Here is a 10305-nt window from a genome sequence, read left to right on the forward strand (position 1 = left end):
CGTTGAATATGTACCTCTTTATTAACTTGTCCACCTCAGTTAAAACCCTATTGTATGTATGTATGTATGTTTGTATGTATGTATGTATGTATGTATGTATGTATGTATGTATGTATGTATGTATGTTTGTTTGTGTGTATGTGTCTCTTTGTATGTGTGTGTATGTGTGTGTGTGTGTGTGTGTGTGTAGGAGAAGGTTGTATCTAAGAGATTCGTTATCTCTCTAGCTCTATCTGTATGTGCGTGTGTGTGTGCGTGTGTGTGTATGTGTGTGTGTGTGTGTAGAGAGAGGAGAGGAGAGAAAAAAGAGAGAGAGTGAGAGAGAGAGAGAGAGAAACTATTTACGAAGTCATAATATAATACAAAAATTACCTTTCAGACAAGACCACCACTTCAAACTCAGTTGAACTCCTTAAATGAGTGAAGTGGGTGAACAATAATAAGAACAATAAAAATAATAATAATAAGAGTAATTATAATAAAAAGAGCAATAATCATAATTTTTTATAAAAGAACAGACGAAAAAATGATCAAACAACCAGCCAGCCAGCCAACCAACCAGCCAACCAACCAACCAACCAAATAGACAAACCTTCTTCTAGCCAATCTCTTTGGAGTAACAACAGATTCGTTATCATTACGGACGCCTGTATCATCATCATCCTCAACATTCATCATCATCGTCGTCGTCGTCTGAGATGATGATAGTGATATTCTAGCATAACCATTACCGGCAATATCATTACCATTACCAACAGTATCATCACCATTACCGCGAAACTTGAGATCATCATCATCATAAACACCAACATCATCATCATCATCGTCATTGTTGCGGTAGTTTTCTGAATCAATCTTTTCAATGTTAGTAGTAATACTAGTAGTAGTAGTAGCTGTTGTATTGTTGTTGTTTCTATTTTTATTATTATTATTATTTTTATTATAATTATTATTATTATTATTATTATTATTATTATTATTATTATTATTATTATTATTATTATTGGCTTTGTTGTTGGATTTAAAAATGTCAAATTGGTTGAGTGTTGATGATGATGATTTAGATGACGGTGGAGATGCTGGCTTATTATTATTATTATTAGTTTTATTATTATTATTATTAGTTTTATTATTATTATTATTATTATTATTATTATTATTATTGTGACTTGATGATGATGATGATGATGTCGCGGTTGTTGCTGTAGTTACTGCTGTCGGCAAAACTTTGACTTTAACATTTGCCGGCAACAACTTTTTACGACTCAAACTACCACCACCACCATCATTATCATTATCATAATCATCTTCATTATTATTATTATTATTATTATTAATACAACTATTGTTATCCCTATTATGTTGTAACGGTAACGTGTCGACAATGTACACAGATTTAGAGGATTTCAGTAGCAATGATGACGACGACGATGACGTCATTTTTGTTGATGACGATGATGATGATGTTGTTGTTGTTGTCGTGGTTGGTGTAGTGACCGACGACGACGCCAGCATCGGTGATGATAATGATAATGTTTTCAGATTGTAGTTCTGCTGCTGTAGGTTCCGTGAGCGTTTCAACTCTCTCAATAAGTAATCCTTAATTAGTGATTAGGATAAATGAATGAATGAATGAATGAATGAATGAATGAATGAATGAATGAAAGAATGAATGAATAAAACTAACTCAATCAACCAACCAATCAACTAATTTTATTTTATAATCCATTCAAGCAACTAACAACTAATCAACCAAACCAACCAACCAAAGAAAATTTATCATCATAGGGCAATAATTCATCGGCAGAATCGACAAAAATCTCGTCGTATTTATTTATAAACTGCAGCATTATGCAGTTAGTCACACCCTGTTCTTTCAATCCGGAAAAACCCGGACCACACCTGATAATGATGATGATTGTAATGATGATGATGATGATTGTAAAGATGATGATAGAGATTGTGATGTAGATGATGGTAATGATAATGATTAAAGTAATGATAACGATGGCAGAAAATGTCAACAAACTTGAAAATGTTAGGTCCAAACACTGTCGACAAAGCCGTCGAATTCATCTTAGAATAGGCACGCTTCTTGGCGGCCAGCACGAGGAATGCGCAAAGATATTTTAGCATGCATCTATTCTCGTACGGTAGTCGGCAGACGAGATTTTTTAATTTCATTGATACTAATTTACAATCTTTCAACGATTCTGGTAAACACAATTTTGTAAAAATAATTCTTTAATATATTTTTTTTTTAAATTTGAAAGATAAAAAAAATAATAAATGGAAATAATTATAATGATAAATAACATAAAAAGTTAAATAAGAATAGTAAAAAAAAATAATTAACAAAAGACGAAATACACTAACTTTCTTGGACCTCTAGGAACTGTTGGGTCATGTTGGCAGGTACAATTGTATCTTCCAACTCCCTAAGAAATAACTTCAACAAACTGGCAACGGAGGCGGGGTCCACCATGTCTGCATCCAGGTTCGCATCTCCTTTTTTGTCGAACTGAGCTCGGAGTTTTTCAACCGTTTTTATGCTGCCATTGATTCTGAATATTCCCTCTTGGTCTAGCCCTGATTGATTAGAAAATAAGTGTTGATTATTTTATATGAATAAATTGAAATTCCGATAGATATATTAATAATTGATTATTATTTCAGTTAGTGAAGTTGTTACTGACCATGTTCTAGAAGGTATTTTGTCAACTTATACACTAAATTAGGGATGACGACACCTTCACGTTTCGTTAAGTTGGCTAGGCTTTCCCCGAAATATTTACTTGATGATTTATCTTTAGACATTCTTTTCACTAATTTACTAATTCTAAAATAAAATAAACAAATTACAAAATTACAAAAAAATTCAATAATAATTTATTTTCAAGTAGCAAATTAAATAAATGACAGACTTTAAAACGCAAAATGACATTTTGATAATCACAGGACTCAAATGAAAACTAATCCAAGCGATTTTCTTAATTATCAGAATTTTTAAAATTTAAAATACTTCACCAAAAACTTCATAGAATAATTTTTTACCTGGCTTTTTAATTGAGTGAAAAATTGTGACCTAAATCAAAATGTCGGATTTTCACATCAGATAAGAAATGAAATATCTATTCAGATTTTTGACGAATTAAGACATTTTATATTTAATTGAGATTTATTTTATTTAAAGCATTTTGTTTAAAAAATCGTAAAATTAAATTCAAATTTATTCGCTTTGTTTATGTTTTGATGAGGCCAAGAGATGGTGAAGTTTTTTAAAGTTCTTTAATTAAAATTCAGAGACAATAAATTACTTGATTATTTTAATAAATAAATAAAAATTATAACAATAAAAATTATAAATATTATAAAATAAAGTAATTAATGTAAAGTTTTAAATTATCAAAAAATAATATTAATAAAAATTACGTTTTTTCTATTTCATGTCTTTGCAAGTAAGCCATTTCCTCCTCCATTTCTCTCCCTGGCCGGTGTTGTAGAGGCTTCGCTCTCCTAATTTACGAATTTTTGACTTTAAATTGATTTTTTAGTATTTTTTTTACTAAATATTTCATTAATTAGATTGCCGATGATGTTATTTTACTAATTTCCTTACTCAGATGATTTTAAATTGTGATTGCTTAGTGGTATTTCTGAGGCAAATTTAACTTGCCTACTGATTAGATTAGTGTTTCACTCTTTGAAGTTTTAATTAATTAAATTTATATTTTATTTTTTTGCCAACTGTGTTGCCTTAGCGGATTTTTCTTGCCGCCAATGGCGTCAAAAGTGGCATAAATAATTAGTTTTGGCTCTTTCTAAGGACCACGTTTCTTTGTAAATGGGGTCCAAAATGGCCGATCTAACACTACATTATCATTCAGTATCTCACGTTCAGCCTCATAAAAGTTTGACTGATTTCATTCTTTTACGTTAGTGAGGTCAGTATAGGATTGAGGTGATACTGTTTTTCATTTCATAACGATCCATGCCCAATGGATGTTTTGAATTTCAATGGGCCTCGCTTGTGTTATGAAACATTTTGATCGTTTTATTAATTAAAAATGTTATTTTTTAGATATTTGTCGACTTGTTATCCACCTCTGAATGTGCACCCGTGTGTGCTTTCCAATGGAAACAAGTCAGATTAAGAAAAAAATGTGAATTAACTTCGGTTTTTAGCCTTGTGCCAGTAGTGCACCATTGCTTCAAACCATCCTCTGAGTTCATACATCTGATTCTATGTTAAGCTAAGCTAATTAGGGAATAGCTTTTTTTGGTGGGCTGATTTTGAAGCTATCTAATGATGAGCGAATAATCACTGATAAAGCTCTGTAGCCATTGTGCTTGATGTTTTATTGTTTCTGGTGTTTTGTGTTTCTTTTTTGTTTCTTTTTTATGTTATTTTGGCTACAGACATTGTGATGGTGGATTATGAGATCTGAAGATAGCTGATAACTTTCTGTATTTTATTTATTCCGCTAGATGTCATTTTTGTCTACCTCACTTGATTTTTTTAATCATAAACCATGAATAAACATATATGCACAACCATTTGGGCATTTGTATGAAACATTTACCATTAAGAAGCATGTGAGTTTTGTCAGATATTTAATGACAACATTAAAACCTACATGAATATAAGAACACATGTGTGACATATTTTTAACTGACATTGGATTCTCTAAAAAAAATGAAATGTATGTGTATTTGCATGTGCGTGTGTGTGTGTACGTCTATGTGTGTTTCAGCAGTTTAACAAGGCTACGTAAAAAATTTCACTAAAATTGAATATATTCGAGAAGAATTTTGGCTTGTAGAATAACACGTGGTTGTGTTTAGCATTATTATTAGCACTTGTTGTGTAAGTGATTCTCACAATCCCTCATTAGGTTCTAAGTTTCAGAAAGATTTTTTTAGCTAACACTTCACGTATTTAAGAAGAATTTTAGGTTGTAACATGGCCAAACACTCCACATATTTTTTAAAATATTTGAGAATTCCACGTTCGATTCAAATTTTTAGGTTGTAACATGGCTACACACTCCACATATTTTTTAAAATATTTGAGAATTCCACGTTCGATGCGATTTTCAGGCTTAGGCCTTCAAATAATTCTTCAAATTCCCTGTAGGTGACTGTGGTCTTAGGTTGTGTCGCTAGGTTGCTGCTGTCTTTGAAGGCGTTTTCGAATGTTTTCTTGATTTCTTCGTCACTTTTTTCTTCTGTTTGTGTGGTATAAGATCTGTGTATGTATGTCTGTTTATGTGTGTGTGTTGTTTATGTGTATGTGTCTGTGTGTTTCATTGAATTGTAAGAATGACTAGAATATTCCCCTAACTCGTCTTGACTTTGGCATGCTTCAGAGCGTTTAGGAATTTGTGTATCAGTGATGTGCTGATTATACCGTTTCGTGTCGAATCTATCTTCAAAAAGGCCTGCGGACATTGATTGGTTGATAGATGGATGGATTGGTTGATTGATTGATGTATTTATATTTATTGATAAGAAAATAATAATGATATATATTTATTAAATTATAATAAAATAATTATGTAAGTTTTCCATAAAAAAAATTTTACTTTCAAAACGAGACATTTTCTCTCAGACTCCATCTCACCAAGGACGTACCTCATGAAGCTGAGATAGCTCACAAAACTCGTGCTATCTGGATCTAGGATTTCTAAAATTCCGGATAATTTCTAAAAACGAAATGAATGAATGAATAACTAAACGAATGAATGAATGAATAACCGAGTGAATGACTGATTGAAAGAATGAACGGCACACATAGAGTTGAAAGAACTGCCTAAAAATAAAACACCAAAAATATGACAGCGTAGGTTTGGTAGAACGTTCTAAAATGGGAACTTATAACAATGACGTATGAATAGGCACTGAGTTGAAATAACTTCAAATATTTTAAAATAAAAAACAAGCAAACGTTGTCTGATAGAGTAATCTCGAACTTGGCAAGCCCTGCTTCCAGTTCGTAGACATTGACCTTTTCGGTCGATTTTTCACTCTGGCAAACTCGACGGTAATAATTGCCGATATTCAGGTAAGTAGTTATCGGTTTGTGGCTGAGTTGTTGTCGGGTATTTTCTGTGGTTGGTTTGTTTGTTGGATGGTTGGTTGGTTGTTGGATTAATTGATTGACTGATTAAACGAATGATTGTTCAGTTGGTGGTTTTTTTTTTCCTGAAGTATAACGCAATAAATATCTAAGGTGCTTATTAATTTATTTGTTTATTCATTCATTTAAACATTTTTTAATTAATTCATTCATTCATCTATTCACGTATCCAGTCATTAACTCATCCATTAATTAACTTGTTCATTCACTCAACGTATAATTAATTTCAACGTTATTATTAAATGAAAGAACGAATGAATGAGCAGATTGATGAACGAATGAATAAAAGAATAATTGAATGAATGAATAAATGTACAAATTATCATTCTTATTATTAAGGTACCTTTAACTTGGTAGGGTATCCTTATGTACCTTTCTTCGGCATCTGTTTTTGGCATGTGTAACTTGTTCCAAACATTTTCGTGTTGATATTTATCAATGTTTTTTAATCTATGTAATCAAATATTTTTTATTTATTCATCCATCCATCCATTTATCTCCTCATTCGTTCTTTCGTTCGTTCGTTCGTTCATTCATTCATTCATTCGTTCATTCATTCATTCATTCTTTTACTAACAATATGCTTCTCTTAGCTTCAATATCAACGGACATAATATTTACAATTAGCTTATCCTGGTTTTTCCAAACATCGGGCAATGGCTGTTTCTGGGTGGGGAATTCCAGGTCATTGCCCTGCACAATTAGCATAATTTATGCATGGAGATGTGTGTATAACCTCATTAGCATAATTAACTACTTGTATGACGTCAGTGATGACGTAATTTTCGCCCTTGCGAGGGCCGCGCATGTGCGTGTAGGTGTTGCGTTTGATGAGTGGAAGGATTTTTGATCTGCGTTTGTGTGTGTGTGTGTGTGTGAGAGAGAGAGAGAGAGTGAGAAGTGCATGTGTGAGGAGTGCTGTGTGAGTGAGGAGTGTGTGTCAATCAATCAATCTATCTATCAATCAGTGAAGCCAGCTTCTTACTCTCTCCCAAACTGCTTGTATTCGTAAATAGTTATGCTGCCATCGATGGCAAAATAAAAACCCATGATGTCTTTCAGTGACTCTTTATTCATCCTGAATGAATGAATGAATGGATGAATGAACGAACGAACGAACGAATGAATGAATAAACGAACGAATGAATGAATGGATGGATGAATGAATGAATGAACGAAAAATGAATAGATGTTATTACGTGGAAATAACTCTGGCTTCGAAGACGATGACGTTGCTCAGGGAACACTCGGTTGTGGAGTTTGATGTCTTAACCCTTTAAAAGAGAAAAATAACAGCAACAACAATAACAACAATAATAATAATAATAATAACAATAGTATCAATAATAATAATAGCAACAACATATCAAAATTATAGCTAATCTCAACAACAAACAACGGTAGTAACAAAGTGTCGTGAAGATAGCGAGGTGGAACCCTTCTATCGCCCATCTGATGATGATGTTCTTGTGATGATGATGACGATGACGATTGTTGTGCTGATGATGATGATTTTTTAATTTTTGATTGAGTTGGATCGCTTAGAACTGGCCTGTTTATTTAAAATGATGATGGTGACGGTGATGATGATGATGATGGTGGTGATGATAATGATAATGATGAGAATGAAGATGATGATGATGATGGTGATGAATGTTGTTGATGATAAAGCTATAATAGTAAATCACTTGACCATTATTATCTTCAACATAATCGTTATCATCATCATCGTCGTCGTCATCATCATCATAAATATTTTAATAAACATTATTATTATTATCATTATCAACATCATCGTCATCATCATCGTCACCACCATCACCATCATCATCGTCACCATCATCATCATCACCACCATCATCATCACCATCGTCACCATCATCATCATCACCTCCAGAGTTGGTCGGTTATAGCGGTGTTGAGCAATTTCAGCTTTCTATTCTTTCTTTCCAAGTCTTCCTACAATCATCATCATCATCGTCGTCATCATCATCATCACAATCATCATCATCACCAGTAATTACAACAACAGTAACAACAATAACAAAAAATCAAACAACAACAATGACAAAATATTAAAAAAAAACCACTCAACAGGCACCTTATCTGATATCCTCTTTTCCTCTTCTTTGCTGTAGGGTACCTCAGTAAAGCCGGCGAACATCGAGCTAAGTTCGTCGCACATTTTAAAATTATTATTACTATTATTATTATTATTATTATTACTATTATTATTATTATTATTATTATTATTATTATTATTATTATTACTATTATTATTATTATTATTATTATTATTATTATTATTATTATGGTTGTTGTTGTTGTGGTATTGATATTTGCTGTTGAGTGCGGCTCGCTGCGTCAGATTATAATTTGATTCGGAAATATTTTTGGCGGGAACCTCGACAAAAGCAATCGAAGAAGCATCATCATCATCATCCTCATCACCACCACCACCATCGTCATCGTTATCATCATCGTCGCGTAATTTTAATGGCGGGATTTGACTACGAAAAAATAATAAATTAGTTTGGTAGTAGTCGTAGTAGCAGCAGCAGCAGTAGAAGTAGTAGTTGTAGTAACAGTAGTAGCAAAGCAACAGCGCTGGTAGTAGTAAGGGGAATGAAATGAAAAAAATTAAGCATACTAGACCTGGCCAGTTTCATAAAGCTTTCATTTGTCGTTTTCAGATCATAATTACTATATATTTTTTTATTATTCATAATAATAATTTAAGTTATAAATAAAATCAATAATACTACTAATAACTATTAAACAAATTAATTATTTAATTATTAAATTTTTGTGAAAATAATCTAAATAAAATAATACAGTTAATAATAATAATAATAATTAACAATAATAATAATTATTATTATTATTGCTGTTGATAAATTAATTACTTAAATTCTTTTGAAAAATAATAATTCTTTTTAAGCAAAAATATACAGGTAGCAACGATAATAATAATGAAAATTTCCTTGTCGTCACCATAGCAACTACCAGGTATAAATCAAAGATGGGCTGAAAAATTACGTTTTATTATTAATATTATTATTATGACAACCCTTGAAACTCAAGACTACACTAACTATAGCTATTTTTTGGGCCAAACTTTTGGACTAATAGCCAAAACCTAAGCGATTGTTGCCCACAATTCAAAAGACACCCAAAAACTGATCGATTAGAACCCCGCTGGTGAAAATAGTCAAACACGGAAATTTGGCAAATGCAGCTCATTTGGCATGAGGACTAAAGACGGGACCTACAAACTATTCCCATTCCTTTAGAGATTGTCCCGGACTCAGAGCCGTAAGTTAGCACAGGGAAAAATGTAACACCCTAGTAGTTTTAATTTTGTTGTATAACTTTTATTATTTATATATATATATACATACATATATATTCATTCAGCTATTTTCTTTTATTTATTACGATGAAAACACAAAACTTTGCTTTCGGTGAAATTGATTTACTCAGTCATTTCAAATGCATAATAAAAATAATTTTAGTTATTATTATTGTTATTATTATTATTATTTTTATTATTGTTGTTATTATTTCCTTCACAATTTCCCCTTGTACTTGAAGTCAGTGCCTTTAATGTGGGTCACAAGCCTTATAAAAAGAGAGAGAGAGAAAGAGAGAGTTAAAATATTACGAAATTATTTTCATCATTTTTAATTAACCAATCAATTTAAAAAGAAAATCTAAAATTAATTTACCAATCAAATCCAAGGAGCGATATCGTAAACAAATCAAATTAAATTACTGCAAAAACAATTGACCAATCATATTAAACCGTCAATTTGATAAACCACTCAGCCATTCAATCGCTCACTCATTAATTCATTTTTTCATTCATTCATTCAATCAATCATTCAACTGACCAGTCTTTAGCCCAGTGAAGCTGTGCATCGTTGACGGGGGTGGTGACGGATTTTAGGGTGGCCACGAAATCAGTGTGGGCGTTATGGTGGGATTCGAAGTCACCATAGTTTGCCTTTTTCATCATTGCCTGTAAAAGTTTGTGTATATGGGTGGTGTGTGTGTGTGTGAGAGAGAGAGAGAGAAAGAGAGAGTTTGTGTATGTGTGTGTGTGTGTGTGTGTGGTGTGGTGGGAGTTACCTCTTCATTGTGGAAATGTGTGTCAATGAGTTTGG

At 32.1% G+C, this 10305-nt stretch overlaps 3 protein-coding genes across 3 annotated transcripts in view; all 3 read right to left on the reverse strand.

Annotated features, from left to right (window-relative positions):
• The window catches only part of HELRODRAFT_192468 (hypothetical protein), a gene marked incomplete at its 5' end in the record, with an annotated part of 9074 nt that extends 6257 nt beyond the window's left edge, over positions 1–2817 (reverse strand). Inside the window, 7 exons of the mRNA XM_009022818.1 lie at positions 1–47; positions 373–411; positions 1502–1599; positions 1767–1902; positions 2030–2213; positions 2377–2589; positions 2697–2817. The exon at positions 1–47 is cut by the window's left edge and continues 84 nt beyond it. Coding sequence (XP_009021066.1) covers positions 1–47; positions 373–411; positions 1502–1599; positions 1767–1902; positions 2030–2213; positions 2377–2589; positions 2697–2817 — 838 coding nt within the window. The remainder of the gene's footprint in view (positions 48–372; positions 412–1501; positions 1600–1766; positions 1903–2029; positions 2214–2376; positions 2590–2696) is intronic.
• Positions 2818–5040: 2223 nt separating this feature from the next.
• Positions 5041–7216, reverse strand: HELRODRAFT_175392 (hypothetical protein; the record flags this gene model as incomplete). Its single annotated transcript, XM_009022819.1, has 8 exons — positions 5041–5228; positions 5345–5441; positions 5586–5705; positions 5948–6036; positions 6483–6589; positions 6717–6805; positions 6876–6990; positions 7125–7216. 8 exons carry the CDS (start codon positions 7214–7216, stop codon positions 5041–5043), a joined length of 897 nt encoding a protein of 298 aa, XP_009021067.1.
• A 2492-nt stretch (positions 7217–9708) lies between these two features.
• HELRODRAFT_113026 (hypothetical protein) overlaps positions 9709–10305 on the reverse strand; it is a gene marked incomplete at its 3' end in the record, with an annotated part of 1493 nt that continues 896 nt past the window's right edge. Inside the window, exons 3-5 of the mRNA XM_009022820.1 lie at positions 10271–10305; positions 10033–10160; positions 9709–9760 (exon numbers count right to left, since the gene is read on the reverse strand). Of these exons, the coding sequence (XP_009021068.1) occupies positions 9709–9760; positions 10033–10160; positions 10271–10305 (215 nt within the window). The remainder of the gene's footprint in view (positions 9761–10032; positions 10161–10270) is intronic.

This window comes from Helobdella robusta, assembly GCF_000326865.2.
Source record: "Helobdella robusta unplaced genomic scaffold HELROscaffold_33, whole genome shotgun sequence".
Taxonomy (NCBI): Eukaryota; Metazoa; Annelida; class Clitellata; order Rhynchobdellida; family Glossiphoniidae; genus Helobdella; species Helobdella robusta.